Source organism: Thamnophis elegans, chromosome 2 (assembly GCF_009769535.1).
Source record: "Thamnophis elegans isolate rThaEle1 chromosome 2, rThaEle1.pri, whole genome shotgun sequence".
Classification (NCBI taxonomy): domain Eukaryota; kingdom Metazoa; phylum Chordata; class Lepidosauria; order Squamata; family Colubridae; genus Thamnophis; species Thamnophis elegans.
Window position 1 is genome coordinate 153,585,412 of NC_045542.1, and position 22,146 is coordinate 153,607,557.

The 22,146-nt window shown below is 46.1% G+C and overlaps 1 protein-coding gene across 1 annotated transcript in view; it reads left to right on the forward strand.

Moving 5' to 3' along the window:
* SLC44A4 (solute carrier family 44 member 4) overlaps window positions 1-22,146 on the forward strand; it is a 68,636-nt gene that overhangs the window by 33,348 nt on the left and 13,142 nt on the right. Inside the window, exons 4-13 of the mRNA XM_032238992.1 lie at window positions 3,298-3,376; window positions 5,812-5,911; window positions 6,942-7,067; window positions 10,471-10,531; window positions 14,841-14,946; window positions 16,286-16,369; window positions 18,608-18,720; window positions 20,241-20,363; window positions 21,345-21,444; window positions 21,545-21,637. Of these exons, the coding sequence (XP_032094883.1) occupies window positions 3,298-3,376; window positions 5,812-5,911; window positions 6,942-7,067; window positions 10,471-10,531; window positions 14,841-14,946; window positions 16,286-16,369; window positions 18,608-18,720; window positions 20,241-20,363; window positions 21,345-21,444; window positions 21,545-21,637 (985 nt within the window). The remainder of the gene's footprint in view (window positions 1-3,297; window positions 3,377-5,811; window positions 5,912-6,941; window positions 7,068-10,470; window positions 10,532-14,840; window positions 14,947-16,285; window positions 16,370-18,607; window positions 18,721-20,240; window positions 20,364-21,344; window positions 21,445-21,544; window positions 21,638-22,146) is intronic.

Consider the following 22,146-nt stretch of genomic DNA (forward strand, 5'->3'; position numbering starts at 1 on the left):
GGTTTTTCTCTCCTACCCAAGAGTCAGAGTGGGGTAATGGAGAAGGTTTTGAATTAGAAGCAATAATTGTATTCTGGATCCCCTTAGACATAGAAGCCAACTGGTTGACTTTGGACCAGTCTGTTTTTAGCCTTTACTGATTGATACTTTGCCATCACACCTAACACCTGGGCATCAGGCGGAGTTCTCGGGTTGCCCAAAGGGCTTTGGAGGAAGAAACACGGCTTGAGGTGCAATGACGGTCCTGGCTGTGGGGCGCACGCCCAGTAAAAGCCTCTCTTGGTTCCCTTCTCCTCCTCCTTCTCCTTCCACAGCCTGTGTGACGATGCCGCCGTAGGCCGAGAGTTGCTGCCGACGCTGCTGCACAGCTGAGAGCGGGAGAGCGTGAAAGCAGAGGCAGGGCACCAAGCTTTGGTTAAGGCAGGCAAGGGAAACCGCGAGCCGAAAGGAAGTCTTGCTGGGAAGACGCGGCAGCAGGGTTTTAAAGGGCTCCCCCCTCCCCAGCCAGCCAGCCCACCCAGCCCATTCCTCCCCCGCCACCACTGTGTCCAACAGGCCGGGCGTCTCGCGTTTATGGCGGACATAAACGCGAGACACCTGGCCTGTTGGGACACAGAGGCGAGAACGTCCCTGCCGCCTCCGTGCTCTGCCGCCTCGCCCCCGCCTCCTCCGACCCCACCGCTGTGAAGAAAGAAAACACACACACACACACACCCCCCTCACAATAAAAAAATTACAAATTAAATTACAATAAATTTGAATCCCCCGCCCTTCCCTCCGTCCGATCCACCTTTTCCAGCTGTGGAAACTCTCTCCACTCTCCTCTTGTCCGCCCAACGTAAGCGTGCTCAACGTAAGCGTGCTCAACAGGCATGATTCGCTGCTCCCCGATCAGGAGGTGGGAGAATCAGTGCCTCTTTTGCATATGAAAGTTTTCGCTTTTTAACTCCTCCTTAATTTTTAAAAGGCGAAAAATTCCTTAGGCAAAAGAGGCCCCGAGGTCTCTGGCCTCCTCCCATAGTTAACACTGAGAGCAGACACCAAGCCACTGTGACTTTGAATCTGGTAGCAACTACCCTGGCTTTAATTATTTTTAAAAAAATTATTTAAAATTCTTTCTTTTCCCTTAGGAGACTGGTGAGGCCCCGCCTCCCCTGCCTCTAGTGACTGCACGTCCCTGATAGATAGATAGATAGATAGATAGATAGATAGATAGATAGATAGATAGATAGATAGATATGGGGTAAATTAGATATAGATAGATATAATATACATATACATATGTATGTATGCATGTATGTACTGTACATACAGCCAGACAGATACATACATACATACATACAGACAGACAGACAGACAGACGTGAATTAGATAGATTAGATAGAGAGAGATTAGGGAGACAGACAGACAGATAGAACATCTTGCACATCTTGTGCCTTTTCCAGATGTAGCAATAGGAGACAATATAGAAAGGAACAATGATGTAATAATCAAGTTTCCCACTTCTTAAAATATCTGTCTCCCTAGGGGAGTGGGGGAGAGGGAGGGAGGTAAGTATTGATTGAACCAAGAACGTAGAGAAAATGACCAAAATAGCAGATGGCAAAACCAGGGGTGGCATGGAAATATTCAAAGGTCAGCCTATGTCCATCCCAGGCTCCAATGATTGTATCTGACTTCCCAAAAAGCTGCAGAACTAAAAACAATGACCCTGTATCCTTTGAAATAACTTTCTTTGTGGATGGGTGTAACAGAGTCTATTGTCACTGAATTACGCATTTCCTGGGCACTGGAAAGAGATCATTGTTTTGAAGAAGCCTGCATTTTTTAACTTGTCAGCTTTAAGCATTCAGATTCCAACTTATGGAAGGGGGGAGCCTCAGGTTTCATTAACAGAAAGGGCAAGGAGGGTCAAATAGCCTCCTTAAGCTTTCTGAAAAGAAATTATCTCTTTTGTCCAGCAGATCATTTGGTTAAAAGCCCCGCTGGGCTCTTGAAGGAATAACTCCTCTATTGAAGGCTTTGGATAGGACAAATGTATCTCTCCCCCCTCCCCTCCATACCCACATATCCCTTCCCCCGTCCTCCTCCTCCTCTCCATCCCACTCATAATAGTTAAAATAGTAGAACTGAATCTGTGTAAATCAGAAATAAGGAGAAAGTTGTTTGGACATCCCTAGTGCTGTGTAACAGAGTGAGCTCCCGTTACTTGTCTCAGCTTCTGACAACCTAGCAATTCGAAAGCATGTAAAAATGCAAGTAGAAAAATAGGAACCACCTTTGACGGGAAGGTAACAGCCTTCTGTGCGCCTTTGGTGTTTAGTCATGCCAGCCACATGACTACGGAGACATCTTCAGACAGCTCTGGCTCTTTGGCTTTGAAATGGAGTTGAGCACCGCCCCCTAGAGTCAGGAATGACTAGCACATCAGAGGTGGTATTCTGCTGGTTCGCACCAGTTCAGGCGAACCGGTAGTGGCAGTAGAGCAAGGCTCCGCCCACCCACCCTGATGTTATCATGCACGCTCTGCGCATGCGCTCCCTCTACCGAACCAGTAGCAAAGATAAGAGGATTTAATGCCTGTAGCACATATGTGCAAGGGGGACCTTTACCCTTATCTGTTTGGACATTTAAGAAAAAGATGGATCTGCAGTCACTATGCAGATTATATATATATATTGTTCTAATCCAGTATTTCTTAACCACAGCAACTTTTAAGAAGTGTGGACTTCAAGTCCCAGGATTCCCCAAGCAGCTTGGATTGTTGAAGCCCACACTGCCTGGCTTCCAAATAGCATCCAAAATTAAATCAGAGTCCAGGGCAAAAGATTCCTCAAAGTTCCAATTTATTAAGAGAGCCATGTTGGCACATCTGGGAAAACCCGAATCTGAAAGCTTCCCGGTTTTCCCACTCAGTTGAAAGTTCACACCCACAAGCCCATCACACGATCCAATCTCCAACTGCCATGCTGGCAGCTTCCACCCATCCAGTTCCCGGCCAGGTGTAGGACAAAGGATGACCTTGGCTTTCTAGAAAGAATGTTGCTATGGCTACATATCACCCAACCCCATTTCCCCACAATAGAAAATGAATAGTAGAAAGTGTGGCAGGCCTGAAGTCCAAAAGAAAAGATGGCTTGCAGACGTGAACACACACTTTTTAAAATTCTCACTTTGTTAGGAGCGCCAAAGCCCTGGAAGCAACTGATGAATATCGATGGTAAATTATGAAAGATTGATTTTTTTTTCTCTTGCCTTCCTTCCCATTTTCTTCTTCTTCCCCCCACCCCCCCCAAGCCTGGCTCTACGGTGATCCGAGACAAGTTATTTATCCCAGGAATTCAACAGGATCCTATTGTGGAATTGGCAGCAATCGGTACGTTTGAAATCCTGGAAAAGAAGGAAGGGACTCATCAAAATTGTTGCTTGGTTAGAGGTGGGGGGGGGGATTTTAACAAGCGGAGATTTAACCAACCTCAGACAGCCACAGTTTTCCTGGAATAAAAAAACTGTACAGATGGTCCTCGACTTACAACAGTTTGTTTAGTGACCGTTCAAAATTACAACAGCAGTAAAAAGAGTGACTTAGGGACTGTTTTTCATACTTACGATGGTTGGGGCATCCCCAGGGTCACGTCATCAAAATTCAGGCGCTTGGCAACTGTTTCATATTTATGACGGCTGCAGTGTCATGTGATCTCCTTTTGTGATCTTCGGACAAGTCAATGGGGAAACCAGATACACTTAATAACTAGGTCACTAAATTGACAACTGCAGGGATGCATGTAACAACTGTAGCAAGAAAAGTTGTAAATTGGGGGCAAAATTCGTTTAACAAGTGTCCAACTTAACCATAGAAATTTTGGGCTCGATTGTGGTCATAAGTCGGGGACTACCTGTGCAAAATAGTGTCCAGCAGTCAGTTAACCAGACATATTTTGAGAACTGAAACAACCCCAGTGGCTTTTTTTGTTTGTTAATTACCCGGATTTACCGTATTTTTCAGAGTATAAGACGTACCTTTTCCCCCCCTAAAAGAGCATGAAAACGTTGGTGGGTCTTATACATCAAATGCAGCAATTTTTGGCCTCTGAAGCCCCACCCCCATCCTATTTTTGCAAAAAAATGGGTGGTTTTTTTTGCAAAAACAGAGGCTTTTTTGCCTTTCCACATCCCCCAATAGCCCTCTGCAGGCTTCAGCAGGGCTGGGGCAAGGCAAAAATGCTGCTTTTGCAAAAAAATGGGCAAAAACTGGGCCGCTTTTCACAAAAACTTTTCACAAAAACTTCCCTCAGTCCCCAACAGCCTTCTGCAGGCTTCAGCAGGGCTGGAACAAGGCAAAAACGCCACTGTTTTTGCCTTGCCCCAGCCCTGCTGAAGCCTGCAGAGGGCTGCTGGGGGCAGAGGGAAGGCAAAAACTTTTTTTCTTACCTCTTCAAAATCTTGGTAGATTTGATTTAGATTTTTTAGATTTTATTGACATTTGTAGGCCGCCCTTTTCCCTGAGGGGACTCAGGGCGGCTCACATAAAATCAGGGAAGGGGAAATGCAGACAATAACAAAGACACATATAATAAAACAGTAACCAACATGCATTCATCATTCGGGAGGGGCAACTATCTTCATCCCCAGGCCTGACGGGCTAGCCAGTTCTTCAAGGCTGTGCGGAAGGCCTGGACGGTGGTGAGGGTACGAATCTCCACGGGGAGTTCGTTCCAAAGGGTCGGGGCGACTACTGAGAAGGCCCTCCTCCTTGTAGTTGCCAGCCGACACTGGCTGGCCGATGGAATACGGAGGAGGCCCAATCTGTGTGATCTTATTGGTCGCAGGGAGGTGATTGGCAGAAGGCGGTCTCTCAAGTATCCAGATCCACTACCATGTAGGGCTTTATGGGTGATTAACAGCACCTTGAAGCGCATCCGGAAATCGACAGGTAGCCAGCGCAGCTCGCGGAGGATAGGTGTAATGTGGGTGAACCGCGGTGCACCCACAATCACTCGCGTGGCTGCGTTCTGTACCAGCTGAAGACGCCGGATGCTCTTCAAGGGCAGCCCCATGTAGAGCACATTGCAGTATTCCAGCCTAGAGGTCACGAGGGCCCGAGTGACTGTTGTGAGTGCCTCCCGATTCAGGTAGGGTCGCAACTGGCGCACCAGGCGAACCTGGGCGAATGCCCCCCTAGCCACAGTCGTCAAATGGTGGTCGAACGATAGCTGTGGATCTAGGAGGACTCCCAAGTTGCGGACCCTCTCTGAGGGGTATAGAGTTTGACCCCCCAGCCTGAGAGATGGAATATTGGTGGAATCCCTGGGAGGGAAACACAACAGCCACTCGGTCTTTTCTGGGTTGAGCACAAGCTTGTTAGCCCTCATCCAGTCCATAACCGCCACCAGGCCCCGGTTCATCACGTCTGCCGCTTCATTGAGTTGGCACGGGGCGGACAGATACAGTTGAGTATCGTCCGCATATTGATGGTAAGCACCAAGAAAAGAGCGGAGGTGGCGCAGTGGTTAAATGCAGCACTGCAGGCTACTTCAGCTGACTGCAGTTCTGCAGTTCGGCTGTTCAAATCTCACCGGCTCAGGGTTGACTCAGCCTTCCATCCTTCCGAGGTGGGTGAAATGAGGACCTGGATTGTTGTTGGGGGCAATATGCTGACTCTGTAAACAGCTTAGAGAGGGCTGAAAGCCCTATGAAGCGGTATATAAGTCTAACTGCTATTGCTATTGCTATTATACACCGGTTTGTCTTATAGTCCGAAAAATACGGTATTTCTTTTAATACGTTCTTCAATTCTCTTTTTCTGTTTAGTGACAAACCTTACCTCCTCTACTTCAACCTCATGAAATGTGTCGTGGAAGCGAACCCACTGGCAATAGCAATGAAAGGCTTGCAATGCCCTACCCCGCAGGTAAGATGTCGCAACTTTGAACGGTCACTAAATGGACTGTTTGTAAGTCAAGGACTACCTATGCCTGGTTGGAATGATTCTGTCTGCCGTCTTGACTCTCCATTGGAATCTATACCCATCCTGTTGGGTTGCTGTGCTAAGCCAGACAATTATAGGAGTGCAAATAACAGACTCAAATAACAGACGACGTTGCACTTCTCATCCAAAAAGCCTCTTCAGCTCTGACTGGATGGTGGGGAAGTCAAAGCAGAAGAAGCTTCTTGGATGAGAAGTGAAGCATCTTCAAAGGAAAAAACAAGGAAGTCCAGTTGCCTCCTGAAAAAACACCTTTGAGTGTTTTTACCACCCATAAAGCCCTCCATGGTAGTGGATCTGGGTACTTGAGAGACCGCCTCCTGCCAATTACCTCCTCGCGACCGATTAGATCACACAGATTAGGCCTCCTCCGAGTTCCATCTGCCAGCCAGTGCCGACTGGCAACTACACGGAGGAGAGCCTTTTCAGTAGTAGCTCCGACCCTTTGGAACGATCTCCCCGTGGAGATTCATACCCTCACCACCCTCCAGACCTTCCGCACAGCCCTCAAGATCTGGCTATCCCGTCAGGCCTGGGGTTAAAGACTGTAATCCGTCCCCACCCGAATGATGAATGTTGTTTCTATTTTTAATTATGTATTGTTTTTATATGTCATTGTTTGTACTCCCTTTCCCCATAAGTTGTAAGCCGCCCTGAGTCCCCTTAGGGAAAAGGGCGGCCTATAAATAAACTTTTCACAATTTCACAACATGGCCTGGATAACTGACAATCTCTACAGATTTTTAAACCCAACCGTTCTTCTATAAAACTGTTATCAGCAGCAAAGGTGGATTTCACATCATTTTACCACTGGTTCACTGCACACTGAAAATCTGAGCGAGCGTAGCTTGCACACCTGTGTGGCCTAGAAAGCATGGCTAAATGTTGACGTAGGACATGAGAGAAACCATTGCAGATGGTTTCAGACTGATTCCTGGGGCTCCTTCCTTTTCAGATTTGTGTCGCCAATTGCTCCAGCAAATTCTGGACGGTGCTTCCAGATGCCTTAAGTAAGAAACCTCCTGAAGTGTGGGATCAGACAATGTGCCAACCCAGCATTGATCTCCAAACTACAAAGTTGGTAAGTTGCCACCTTTGGATGGCCCCAAATCTTTCCATTCTTTGCCTTCCCGGTAATTCTGAAGGGTCTTTCAGGTTTTCTGGGATATGATTTTTGCTGTTTTCCAGCTTTTATTACTGGTTTCCTGCCGATTGGTTAAAATGGATTTGCTTAACAACCGCAGCACTCACTTAAAGACTGCTGCAAAAAATATTATAAAATAGGGTCCGATCACATGGGGCTGTCTAAAGGTAAAGGTTCCCCTTGCACATATGTGCTAGTCGTTCCTGACTCTAGGGGGTCGTGCTCATCTCTGTTTCTAACCCCAAGAGCCAACACTGTCTGAAGACGTCTCCATGGTCATGTGGTCGGCATGACTTAAACACCAAAGGAGCATGGAACACTGTTACTTTCCCACCAAAGGTGGTCCCTATTTTTCTACTTGCATTTTTACGTGCTTTCAAACTGCTAGGTTGGCAGAAGCTGGGACAAGTAATGGGAGCTCATTCCATTATGTGGCGCTAGGGATTTGAACCGCTGAACTGCCGACCTTCTGATTGACAAGCTTAGCTACTGAGCCACCATGTGCCTGTTCATGTGTTTTCTAGTTCTATATAATAGTGGGCTCTATAACTATATATCGCAGCTGGTTTCCTTCAAACAAGATGACCTCGTTCATGCTTTCTTGCCTTGTTGTTCCTCACTCTTTCCTCTAAACCAGCGGTCCCCAACTTTTGCGGCTTGGTGGCCCGGCTGGAGGGAGGAGAGGGGAACTGGGCTATGTGAGCAGCAGGTGCACCTATGCAGCTCCACTTTTGCAAGAGGCAGACTGGTGTGTATCTGTGCCCCTACACTTGTACAAGTGGTGGGCTCGTGCATACCTGTACAGCTCCACTTGTGTGAGCAGCCAGCTAGTACACACCCGTGCAGCTCCACTCATGTGGCGCCATGTGAGTGTGCACCAACCCACCGCTCAAGTGAGGGAGCTGCACATTCACTCCGTGCACCAGCCCACTGCTTCCATGAATGGGCCTATCACTCATGCGGCCCAGTTCTGCATAGACCACAGCCTGATGAGCCGCCTAGAGCACAATTGGAGATCCAGTAAATCCGAATCGAGCCGAGCACTTTTAACAACCTGCATCAGAGAATACATTCGAGCAATCAGGACGTCTAAGAGATCACATATTGCCTCTCTGATTGCGTCCGCTGAGTCACGCCCAGCCGCCCTGTTTAGGATAACCTGTTCCCTCCTAAATAGGAGGGACACGGGCGATCCGCTGCAGGGCAGGGCTGAGGATTACATCCAATTCCTCGCGGACAAGGTTGCTCGGCTCCGGGCGGACCTGGACTCCAATTCTGCAGAACCAGCCGAGGCACTAAGGGATAATCTGGTAAGCCATCGCTGGATTGATTTTCAAGCTGTTACCCCTGAGGACGTGGACAGGGCGATGAGAGCTGTTGGCGCCTCCACATGTGTGCTGGACCCGTGCCCCTCCTGGCTGGTTGTAAACAGCAGAGAGGTGACACGAGGCTGGATCCAGGCGGTTGTTACCGCCTCCCTTTGGGAGGGGGTCTTTCCCCCCGCTTTAAAGGCGGCGGTGGTGAGACCCCTCCTGAAGAAACCATCCTTGGATCCAGCCGTTTTAAACAACTATTGTCCAGTCTCCAACCTCCCCTTTGTGGGGAAGGTTGTTGAGAAGGTGGTGGCCTTTCAGCTCCAGCAATCCTTGGAGGAAGCCAGTTATCTCGATCCATTCCAGTCCGGCTTCAGACCTGGCTACAGCACAGAAACCGCTTTGGTCGCATTGACCTATGATCTCTGGAGAGCCAGGGATGGAGGCCATGCCTCCATCCTGGTGCTCCTTGACCTCTCGGCGGCTTTCGATACCATCGACCATGGTATCCTTCTACGACGACTGCGGGAGGTGGGGGTGGGAGGCACTGTTTTACGGTGGTTCTCCTCTTACCTCTCGGACAGGTCGCAGTCGGTGTTAGTCGGAGGGCAGAGATCGACCCCTAGGCCCCTAACACATGGGGTGCTGCAGGGTTCAGTCCTGTCCCCCCTTCTTTTCAACATCTACATGAAACCGCTGGGTGAGATCATTCGACGGCACGGGATAAAATACCATCAATATCGGACGATACACAGTTGTATCTGTCCGCCCCGTGCCAACTCAATGAAGCGATGGACGTGATGAGCCAGGGTCTTGAGGCTGTTAGAGACTGGATGGGGGTTAACAAGCTTGTGCTCAATCCAGAAAAGACTGAGTGGCTGTTGTGCTTCCCTCCCACGAATTGGCCAAGTGTTCCATCTCTCAGGCTGGGGGGTCAAATTGTATGCCCCTCAGATAGGGTTCGCAACTTGGGAGTCCTCCCCGACCCTCAGCTGACTTTTGAACACCATTTGTCAGCTGTAACCAGGGGGGCATTTGCCCAGGTTCGCCTGGTGCACCAGTTGCGTCCCTACCTGAACCGGGAGGCCCTCACAACAGTCACTCGTGCCCTTGTGACCTCTAGGCTGGAGTACTGCAATGTGCTCTACATGGGGCTGCCCTTGAAGAGTATTCGGCGACTTCAGCTAGTCCAGAATGCAGCCGCGCGAGCGATCGTGGGTGCACCTCGATTCACCCACGTAACACCTATCCTCCGCGAGCTGCACTGGCTGCCTGTTGATCTCCGGGTGCACTTCAAGGTGCTACTTGTCACCTACAAAGCCCTTCATGGTATTGGATCTGGGTACTTGAGAGACCGCCTACTGCCAATTACCTCCACTAGACCGATAAGATCGCATAGATTAGGCCTCCTCCGAATTCCATCAGCCAGCCAGTGTAGACTGGCAACTACCCGGAGGAGAGCCTTCTCGGTGGCTGCTCCGACCCTCTGGAACGAACTCCCCGTGGAGATCCGGACCCTCACCACCCTGCAGACCTTCCGCGCCGTGCTTAAAATCTGGCTATCCCGGCTGGCCTGGGGTTAAAGACTCTAACCCCTACTCGAATTGTATGACTTTTGAGTTCTTAAATGATGTAGTGCTTTTATGTTGTAAATTGTTTGTCCTTCTCCCCCCACCCTTTGAACTGTGAGCCGCCCTGAGTCCCCCCAGGGAAAAGGGCGGCATACAAATAAAGTGACTATGACTATGACTATGATAGTGGGCCGCAACCCGGGGGTTGGAGATCCCTGCCCCAATCACTCAGCATTTTGGTCTTGGCGCTTTTAAATATTTTTATATTATAACATTATATATATTTCTGAAAATCTTGGAGTCATCCTGAGATTAGTAAAATCTCCTATTTTTCCCTTAATGACTTAATTGTCTTCATTGCAATATTCCTGGCGCTTAAGCCCAAGAATTCCCCCAATATAGGTTGTTCTATTATCTGAACGCAACATTGCTAAGAATCTCTTGCTTTTTCCCCAGACGATATCAGAAATCCTCAGCCAGCAACTTTGTCTTCCATTCACCATCCCAACCAAGCCACGTAAGTGTTGATTCTGCAAAATAAAACAAGGCTCTTGGGATCAGCTATTATGTTGCTAAAATGACAGAAAGCAAAAAGATCTTCGACTGGAGATTTCTGTTTAGCATCCAAAAGTAAATCAGAGTCTGAGGCAAAGTATTGCTCAAAGTTCCAATTTATTAAGAGAGCCATATTGGCACATCTGGGAAAACCCGAATCTGAAAGCTTCCCGGTTTTCCCCACCTAATTGAAAGTTCAAGATCTTGCCCCCACACCCACAAGTCCATCACACGATCCAATCTCCCAATGCCATGCTGGCAGTTCCACCCATCCAGTTCTGGTCAGGTGCCGAGGTGCCGAGGCAAAGGATGACCTTGGCTTTCTAGAAAGAATGTTGTTATGGCTACATTGCATCTCACTCCCCTCCCATTTTCCCACAATAGAAAAAGGCATAGTAGAATAATAGAAAGTGTGGCAGGCCAAAGATCCAAAAGGAATATGGCTGCAGGCCTGACAGGTTTTTCAACTTTGCTATATAGGTAGTCCTTGACTTAAAACGGTTCAATTAGGGACCGTTTGAAGTTACAACGGCACTGAAAATAGTGACTTATGACCATTTTTCACAGTTATGACCATTGCAGCATCCTGATGGTCACGGTATTTATATTCAGATGCTTGACAATGGATTCATATTTATGACGGTTGCAGAGTTCGGGAGTCATTTTGCGACCTTCTGACCAGCCAAGCCAATGGGGAAGCAAGATTCACTTAACAACTGCCTCCTCCACCCCACCCTGGCTCTATGCCTTTCTATTTAGTCACGGTTTTGAAGCCATATACATGCGTGCAAGCTACGTGTGCAAGCAAAGCACATGCATGGAAGGCTCATGTGCTCACGAAGGAAGTGAGCTTGCACGGGGCGAACTGGTGGTGGTATTATTTGAAACCCACCACTGAACAAAGCTCCGCATTGGCAACAGGAAGGGCATCCGGCCATTAAAAAGCTCTGCTAGTGCCATTCAGTTGTCCAGGTTCCGCCCTGAAAGGAATTGTGGGGTTGTTAAATGGTGGTGATGATTGAGTTGTCCCTTCCGTGACCTACCTTAAAAAGGCGTTAAAAATCTATATTTGTCGCTTTAATTATTGGTGGTATTACAAGTCTTTGTTCAGTGATCACAGTTGGAATCAGCAACTGGCTGCTAAGTGGGGGAAAAAAATCACATGACTGCCATTGTGTTTCCAATTTGTTGTAGCTTTCCTTTGAGTGAAGGGATTGCAAGAGAGTAAGCAGGCACACAGTGCGGGATACTGTACATATAGAAAGGAATGCCCTAGCATCAGCTGGTTGCCAATTTGCTTGAAGAGCTGAGTTCCAGGCTGCATAGGAGGCAAACAAAAATCAAATCAAATACAATACAATAGCAGAGTTAGAAGGGACCTTGGAGGTCTTCTAGTCCAACCCCTGCCTAGGTAGGAAACCCTATACCGTTTCAGACAAATGACTATCCAACATTTTCTTAAAGACTTCCAGTGTTGAGGCATTCACAGCTTCTGGAGGCAAACTGTCCCACTGATTAATTGTTCTAACTGTCAGGAAATTTCTTCTCAGTTCTAAGTTGCTTCTCTCCTTGATTAGTTTCCATCCATTGCTTCTTGTTCTGCCCTCAGGTGCCTTGGAGAATAGCTTGACTCCCTCTTCTTTGTGGCAACCCCTGAGATATTGGAACACTGCTATCATGTCTCCCCTAGTCCTTCTTTCTATTCAACTAGACATATCCAGTTCCTGCAAACGTTCTTCATATGTTTTAGTCTCCAGTCCCCTAATCATCTTGGTTGCTGTTCTCTGCGCTCTTTCTAGAGTCTCCACATCTTTTCTACATCGTGACGACCAAAACTGAATGCAGTATTCCAAGTGTGGCCTTACCAAGGCATTATAAAGTGGTATTAACACTTCACGTGATCTTGATTCTATCCCTCTGTTTATGTAGCCTAGAACTGTGTTGGCTTTTTTGGCAGCTGCTGCACATGGCTGGCTCATAGTTAAATGGTTGTCCACTAGGACTCTAAGATCCCTCTCACAGTTACTACTATTGAGCAAGGTACCACCTATACTGTACCTGTGCATTTCATTTTTTCTTGCCTAAATGTAGAACCTTACTCTTTTCACCATTGAATTTCATTTTATTAGATAGTGCCCAATGTTCAAGTTTGTCAAGATCCTTCTGTGTCTTAAGCCTGTCTTCTGGAGCGTTGGCTATTCCTGCCAGCTTGGTGTCATCTGCAAATTTGATGAGTTCCCCATTTACTCCCTCATCCAAATTATTGATGATGATGTTGAAGAGTACTGGGCCCAAAACAGAGCCTTGGGGTACTCCACTGCATACTTCCCTCCATGTAGATGCAGTTCCATTGAGGACTACACGTTGAGTGCGGTTGGTCAGCCAGTTATGAATCTGGCTGGTGGTGATGCTGTCCAATCCACATTCTTCTACTTTATCTAGTAGTAGTTTATGGTCTACTTTATCAAATGCCTTACTAAAGTCCAAGTAAACTATATTGACGGCATTCCTCTGGTCCACTAATTTTATCACTTTGTCAAAGAATGCAATAAGATTAGTTTGGCATGATCTTTTTTTGACAAACCCACGTTGGCTTTTGGCTATTACTTTGTTTATTTCTAGGTGTTCGCTAATTCATTGATAGATTATCTTTTCCAAAATCTTTCCTGGTATTGAGATCAGGCTGATAGGTCTAAAGTTTCCTGGATCTATTTTTTTCCCCTTTTTTAAAGGAAATATGTAAAATATGTAAAGTGATTAAAGTCTTGTCAGTTATGAGCAGCAGCTCTTACAATCACAGAGCTGAACTTGTTAACTTAATTGTAAGCCACACAGAGTCACAGTATTGAGTGGGGTGACTTTGGAAATTGAACAAACAAACTTGTGGATAGCATAAGGTACTGTAATGGTGAACATGTGACTGAAAGGGAGAGATAAAATGCTACAACGATAAAAATACAAATAAAATCATTGTTTTATCAGAGTTGTAACTTCAAACACAGGCACTAAGTGAAGTCTACCTATAGTAATGGTGGTATAGTAACAATTCAGGAATTCGTTTAGAGTATAAAAAGTGAACTAAACTAATTGGTTATCCATTCAAGATCCACTCCAGATTAAATCAAGTGTGAGGATAATGGAAATTTTACCTGTAAGTCAGCCAAACATTGTTTCAGCTAATTGGTAGTTAGTCTTGCGGGCAGCACATTTACATTGGAATTCTTCCCAGCCTTGTTGAAATATACTGCTAATAGAAATGGATACTTCAAGGATTGTGCAGGGTTTGATCTAGATGCTCTCTGGGGTTCCCTCTGAGTGGGATGCAGTGAGTCAGGATGCTAGGCATGGCTTTAGCTTTGTTTTGTAATGCACCCCAAACACTACCTCTGTATCTTTAAACGGGGGGGGGGGGGTGGAGAGCTGAGCACATAGATCCTTTAGGGTATGAAGGATCTATCGTGAAGATAAAGATCAGTTTGGAGATCTTGTACACCAGTAAGTTTAAGATGTGTGGACTTCAACTTCCAGAATTCCCCAACCAGGATAATACTTTACACCACCTGTGGTTTGTTAATGGAAAAATAGAATCTAAATGAAAGAAAGAAATAATTATTGACATTTTGAGTCAAGATAAAATCATATGATTTGTTATCTGGGGAACTCGATTTCCAAGATCTGGTGCAGTGGTGGGATTCAAAATTCTTTACTACCAGTTCTGTGGCCGTGGTTTGGTGGGCGTGATAGGGGAAGGATACTGCAAAATCTCCATTCCCTCCTGATCAGCTGAGATTTAAGAGGCAGAGAATAGATGGGGGTGGGGCCAGTCAGAGGTGGTATTTACCGGTTCTCCAAACTACTCAAAACTTCCCCTACTACCGGTTCTCCAGAACTGGTTAGAACCTGCTGAATACCACCTCTGGTCTGGTGGCTTTATGATGCAGAAAGAGGGATTGTCCAAACCAGCATGTTGGCTGGGGAATTCTGGGAATTGAAGTCCTCCAATTTAAAGTTGAGAAACATTGACACAAACAGTTTTCAGGCCAAAGCATTTCCAGTGTCTGGGGGGGGAAAAACAGGAAATTGGAAAATAGACCACAGGAGAGTTATTGGTGCTCAAGATGTGGGGGAGGGGGAAATGAATGCATTTGCTTCAAAATGAGTTTTAATCATTTGTAATTCACCCTAAGGTCTGGGACTTTGCAGAGAAGAATAGTCAATGATCTTACCAGAATGATTCCTAATCTATATTCCCCCCTCTCTTTTATTTACAGTTCTTAATCGTTGCTTGCCTTCTTTTAACACCTCTGATGTTGGAAGCTTTACTGTGGGTACAATGTCAGTGAATGAAACCGTGGGATACATCACAAACGGCACAGAGTAAGTTTTTTTTAATAGTTTAAAATCTTCATCAAGGCCGTTCTCCGGGCAAATGTCTTACACCCAGTGGCAATTTCCCTCTCCTCCCAGACCTCGTTCTCAAAACCCAACCAGAGTAAGAAGACACAGAGATCCACGATCCATGATTCTAATCTACCTTTTATCCCAGAGTTATTTCCATTGGTGAAAACTCACCGTTACCTTGGTGGGTTTTTTTTTTCTGGAGGGTTTGTGCAATTGCTGGGCTTACCAGAATGAATTGATTTGATTATTATTTTTTAGGACACCCCGATCTCTAAATTTTTATTGTATGGCTTGATGCCATGTGGTTGAGCTGGCCATGGAAAATAGATCATGAAGCAAGTCTATAGCAAACTCCCTGTTTCCAACAGAAGAGCATCTAGGTAGCTCAGGGTTGAACTGTGGGGTACTCTCTGAGCTTGGTTGTTTTCTTGCAGACATTTAATTTCCCAACTAGACAACATCATCAGTGTTAGTGAGTACAGGAGCTTGCTCTCTGTTTATATACAGTCGCTTGCTTTGCCAGGGTTGGTGGGGGTGGTGGGGTATGATTTCTGACAAATCAGCCATCAGTAGATACATAGAGGTACTAAATCACATCTGCACACCATTCAAAAGAGACATTAAAAAGCTAAGAAGGAAACAAAAAGACCAGAATATATCGTATCCAGAAACCAGCATCCAGATAAGCAGGTATTAACACCAGACAAATAATCAAGTAGAAAACAATACTCTAATCAAGAAACTGCCTGCCAAGGAGAAAACCATATCCTCACCAGTGGCGGGTTTGTACCAGTTTTAATCAATTCACTGTTGCGCACGCAGGCACTCTCACGGCATGCATGCGCAGAAGCATCCGTGTGGGTGGGTAGAGTCTCCCGCCGCCACCACTACCAGTTCGGCCAAACTGGGGTCGAACCAGGAGCAACCCACCTCTGATCCTCACCAACATTGCAGGGCAGCTTATAGTATATAAACGGGAAACAAACTCCACATTCAGTAGCACAGATGAAGTTACCTAGTTAGGTAAAGACATGTCTCCAAACAAACAACCAAACTCAGCACCAAAGACTTTGCAAACTTTGTGATGGAAGTACTGCTGGAATTTGTTCTTGCAAAAAATAGGGGATTACTACTGCACCTTAACCTTTCCAGCAGTAAATAGACAATGCCACTGAGGCAGAGTAGAGACCGGTTATGTAGACCTGGTTATGTGTTGGTGTACTTTTGCACTGGAAAGGAAGGAAGTCCATTAAACTGTTTTTCTGTATGGATTCTCCTCTATATAAGGCTTCAGTTTGGCTTCTTGTTTTTATAGACAACTTCTAGGTTCTCTCAATGTGAAGGATATCAGTGTGAAGATATTTGAGGATTTTACACGGACATGGATATGGATTCTCATGTGAGTACTTCTTGCCCTAATAGGAAATTGTTCATGGGGGCTGAGGAAATCAAGAGGGCTTTGTATATGTTGTGTCGTGTTATGTTATGTGGAGTTATGTGATATGTGTTATTATATCATGCCATGCCGTACAGGGGTGGGTTCCTGCCAGTTCTAATCTCATCTATAGAAGAGGTTTCACAAATCTACAGTGTCGTTTAGAACCGGTTGCAGCTCCTTCCCCCCCGCCCGTTCGCACATCATCAAGATGAAGAGCGAGAGGAGGAATTCTGGGAGTTGAAGTCCACAAGTCTTAAAGCTGTCAAGTTTGAACACCCCTGGGTTTTTTGTTTTTTTTCTAAAGGGTTAGGGGCGCAAGGGTCTTGTAACTTGACAGCTTTAAGACTTGCGTGCTTCAAATGCCAGAGTTTCTGAGCCAACATTTTGGTTGCTAAGCAAGAGCATTGTTAAGTGAGTTTCACCGCATTTTACAAGTTGGCCACACCCACCCAGTCACATGGCCGGCAAGCCACTCCCACCTGGTCACATGGCCGGCAAGCCACTCCCACCCAGTCACGTGGCTGGCAAGCCACTCCCACAAAGCAGGCCACACCTACAGAAGAGGTTCTAAAAAAATTTGAAACCCCCCACTGATGCCATACTATACCATGATTCTTGAAGCTATAGAGAAGGAGTGTCAAACTCATGACCTGCACTCCAGATGCATCACACACTGGCCATACCCACACTAAGTTTTGTGACGGGAGGAAACGTCACGATATGTCACATGAGGCTGCTGTGACACGCCTGCTACAGGGTATGACTGTGACCTGAGTTGTGAGTTGTTGTTTTTTAATATTGTGTAAGTAGCGATTGTGGAGCTTGGGTTGGCTTGGAATCAAGAACTCCTGTACATTTATCATAGCCTTCTTTTAAAGGCATTTCTTGCCTTTGTGGATGGGCAAAGATATCTTAAGGAAATGGCAGAAGAATAGGTTTTTCATTACAGGCAGTCCTGGATTTACGAGCACAATTGAGCCCAAAATTTCTGTTGCTTAGCGAGACATTTTTGTTAAGCGAATTTTGCCCCAGTTTGTGACCTTTCTTGTCACAGTTGTTAAGTGAATCACTGCAGTTGGTAAGTTAGTAACACAGTTGTTAAGTGAATCAGGCTTCCCCAATGATTTTGCTTGTCAGAAGGTTGAAAAAGGAGGATCACATGACCTCAGGCACAGCAACCGTCATAGATACTGTATGAATCAGTTGTCAAGCATCTGAATTATGATCAGATGACCATGGGGATACTGCAATATTTGTATTTAAGTGTGAAAAACGGTCATCAATCATTTTTTTCCATTGCTGTTGTAACTTCAAACGGTCGCTAAATGAACCATTGTAAGTTGAGAATTATCTCTAATCAAGCATAAAGAAATTTTTCAAGTTCGGAATCCAAATAAGGTGAAGGTAAAGGTTCCCCTCGCACATATGTGCTAGTCATTCTCAGCTCTAGGGGGCGGTGCTCATCTCCGTTTCAAAGCCAAAGAGCCTGTGCTATCCGAAGACGTCTCCGTGATCATATAGTTGGCATGACTAAATGCCGAAGACGCACGGAACGTTTTTACCTTCCCACCAAAGGTGGTTCCTATTTTTCTACTTGCATTTTTTTACATACTTTTGAACTGCTAGGTTGGCAGAAGCTGGAACAAGTGACGGGAGCTCACTCCGTTACACGGTGCTAGGGATTCGAACCACAGAACTGCCAACCTTTCTGATCGACAAGTTCAGCATCTTAGCCACTAAGCCACCACGTCCCTGCATCAGAATCCAGATAGTGGAGTATAAATCTAGAAATGTTTCTTTGTGGAAATTCTGCTCTAAGCTCCAGAATGGATGTAGCTGAGGACACAATATCTCAGTTGAAAATTGGTTGAAAATCAATGGATGCATTTATCATCGATGTATTAAAGGTGCTGAAAACTCTTCAGTACAGAATAACGTCTTTGTTTCTCATTTCTTTAAGGCAGGAAGATTAGCTCTAAATTTGTCAGTCAAGTGGACATTTCGTGAACCATAACGTAATTGAGAAAATCTTTCAGACTTGGGGTTAATCTTCCCCCTCAGGAAGAGGGAGAGAGAGAGAGAGAGAGAGAGAGAGAGAGAGGCGGGATTAGACAGGGAGATTAGAGTTTACAAGCAGAACAGGTGGAGAAGGAAGTCAATGCATCTCACCTTTTCTCTTTCATGTTATTCTCTTTCCAGAGGTCTCCTGCTTGCCATGTTACTGAGCCTCATTTTTCTCCTGCTGCTGAGGTACATCGCTGGCGTCCTGGTGTGGGTTCTCATTGTGGGAGTAATATCCATCATTGCATACGGTGAGTAAAATGAGACCGCGTAGCTGAACTAAAGCTCTTAATATACTGTGCCAAACTGATGAATGGGCTAAGGAGGGTCCTACCACAACAGTTAGAAGTGGACAATGGTTTGATTCAGGGGTGGGTTTCTCGCCCCGTTCCAACCAGTTCGGTTGGAACGGGGCCGGCGGCGTCCTCGTGCACGCATGCAGCGCACGCATGCGTCCTGCGCATGCGTGGAAGCGCAGAACTCGTCAAAACCGGGTAAGGAACATGGTCGGGCGGGTGGGCCCTTCACCGTTCCCGGAAGTTACTTACTTCCGGGTTCGCCGACCAACCGGTTCGCGGGGACCGCCACGAACCGGTTGAAACCCACCCCTGGTTTGATTAACCTTTTTAAACCATTCAGGTCCATCATGTCAATCATTTGGTAAATGGGCAAGGCCTCTTCAGCCAGCATTCTGGAGCTTGCTATGACCGATCTTCCAAATATTCCAAATAGGCTACCCAGTCTATACATTGGTTTTTTTGCCCCCAACCTTAGGAAATTTAAGATGTGTGGACTTCAACTCCCAGAATTCTCCAGCCAGCCATACAGTTTAAAGTTGCCAAGGTTGAGAAACACTGTTATGGATATTTATACTAAGGACAGGAAGAACTTCCTTTCTGTCCAAACCTTGAAAAACTATCCACAACAAAAGTTATAATATTAGCTTAGATCGGGGTCCCCAAATTTGGCAAGACTCTAAGACTTTAAGGATGGCTGGCTGAGGAATTTTGGGAGTTGAAGTCCACAAGTCCTAAAGTTTTCAAGTTTGGAGAGTCCTGGCCTAGATGATCAGACAATCTTCTATGTAGGCCAAAGCTTGTCCAGTTCTCAGAATTATATTTCCTCCCACTGATTCTATTCTATTCTATTCTATTCCATTCCATTCCACTCCATTCCACTGCATTCTTCCTACTCTATTCTACTCTACTCTACTCTACTCTACTCTACTCTACTCTACTCTACTCTACTCTACTCTACTCTACTTACTCTACTCTACTCTCTCTACTCTACTCTACTCTACTCTGCAATGTTCTGCAAATTGACCACTGCAGAATGATGATTTTCACACTTATATGTACCTGCCAAGTGTCATAACCATAACATAAGCCATCCAGCATCTCTGAATATATTTAGCAAATAAATGCAGTAAACAAGCAGCGAAGCTTGGTATGAGTGTCCTGTGGCTCTCCAGATGTTGATGAATTCAGACCTTGCACCCTCGGTAATGAGGGATGGCGGAGCTTGTAATTCGGCAACATTTGGAGTACCATGATACCTTAATGATCACCAAGATATGGTGATGCTGTATGCACATCTGGTACCTGGTACCGTCCTGTATGCACATCACTCCACTGGTTGGTCGCTGTGGGAAAGAAGGTTGAAATGGGGAAAGGACTCTTCTGAAACAAAATGGCGGAGGGAGGGAAATAAGGTTTGAAGAATGCTCTTGTTTAATATTTTTTTCCATCACTTTCTTTTTTCCGCCTTCCAGGAATCTATCACTGTTACACAGAGTATGATATCCTCAAAAAGAAAGGAGCCACTATTCAGACCATCGGATTTACCACTAACTTCAGCGCTTATGGCAGTGTCAAAGAGACCTGGATGGTAGCCTGTAAGTCAGGGCAGAAGAGTGAACTTCCTTTGGCTTGCTTGGACAAGGGCACAAACACATGGCCTTTTTTGGATCTCGGGAATGTGCAGGAGCAGGAGAAGGGCAGGAACATCTGATCAAAACAAAGAAAAGGATGTGTTCCATGTATTTCCCACCCACCCCCCACCTCCCCATAGGTTTTGCTTAAACCTCATCCTTTTTTCAACATTCATTTCTCCTTAGCTCTCTTCGTTCCTCCAGTTCTTACCGAAATACCATTAATCCTCAGCTTTGTGAATTGGAACCAGAGTTTCCTTTGGGAAGCACGGCAGTTGTTAAGCCATTCACCCCCGATTTGTATGATACCACACCCTTTTTGCAAATGGTTAAGCGAATCACTGCAGTTGTTAAGTGAATTATTGGTTGTTAAGCAAATACAGCTTCCCCAATTGCCTTTGCTCGTCAAAAGAAGAGCCAAGGTGGCGCAGAAGAGCCAAGGTGGCGCAGTGGTTAAATGCAGCACTGCAGGCTGACTGCTAGATCAGCAGTTCAGCGGTTCAAATCTCACCGGCTCAGGGTTGACTCAGCCTTCCATCCTTCCGAGGTGGGTAAAATGAGGACCCGGATTGTTGTTGGGGGCAATATGCTGACTCTGTAAACCGCTTAGAGAGGCCTGAAAGGCCTATGAAGCGGTATATAAGTCTACTGTTATTGCTATTGCTATTGCTATTATTATTATTATTATTGCTATTATTATTATTGCTATTATTGCTATTGCTATTGCTATTGCTATTATTATTGCTATTGCTATAAAAGCTGCTAGCGGCCTTGGGCAGCACACAATTGGCAAGTGAAACAGGCTCACTGATCAACCAGCAGGAAGTTGAGAATTGCAAGTTTTTGTACATAGAGTGCCTGTGGGTATGTTTTTGAGTGTGGTATGTACGAGTAAATTCCCAAAGCCCAGCCAAACTTTGTCTCCTTTCTCTCTCCCTCCTCCAGTGATTGTCCTCTGTGTGGCGGAAGCCATCTTGCTGCTTAGTCTCGTGTTCCTCCGCAACCGGATCTTCATTGCCATCGCGCTCATCAAGGAAGCCAGCCGGTAAGTGGAGCCCCACAATGCTCAGGTGCCATTTGCGGGTTTAGATTCTGTGCGGGCACTGAGGGAGAGACTGATAGTTCTCCGTTGTCTCTTTCTCCAGAGCCATTGGGCATATGATGTCCACCCTCGTCTACCCACTGCTGACTTTCATCTTAATCGTGATCTGCGTGGCCTATTGGGGCATGACAGCTCTGTATCCTTTCCGACGATGCGGTGATCTTTCATTTATTTAGCACATTTATATGCTGCCCAATTCACTCTAAAATGACACCGGAAGACTTTTTCTTGCTTTCCTTTGAGAGAATCTGCCAATGCCACATCTGTACATGATGATGATGATGATGATGATGATGATGATGATAATGATATCATTTCTGACTCTTGGCAATTCAATGGTCAAGGTCTCTCCACATCAACTAACCTTGCACTACCCGTGTTTCCCAGAAAATAAGACCCTGTCTTATTTTCTTTTGACCTCCAAAATAAGCACGCAGAAGGATGGAAGCAGGGGTGGGTTTCAACCGGTTTGCGGCGGTCCCTGCGAACCAGTTGGTCGGCGAACCCGGAAGTAAGTAACTTCCGGGAACGGCGAAGGGCCCACCCGCCCGCCCGCATTCCTTACCCGGTTTTGACGAGTTCTGCGCTTCCACGCATGCGCAGGACACATACAGCGCCTGCGCGATCCTCCAGGAGCAGCTGGAG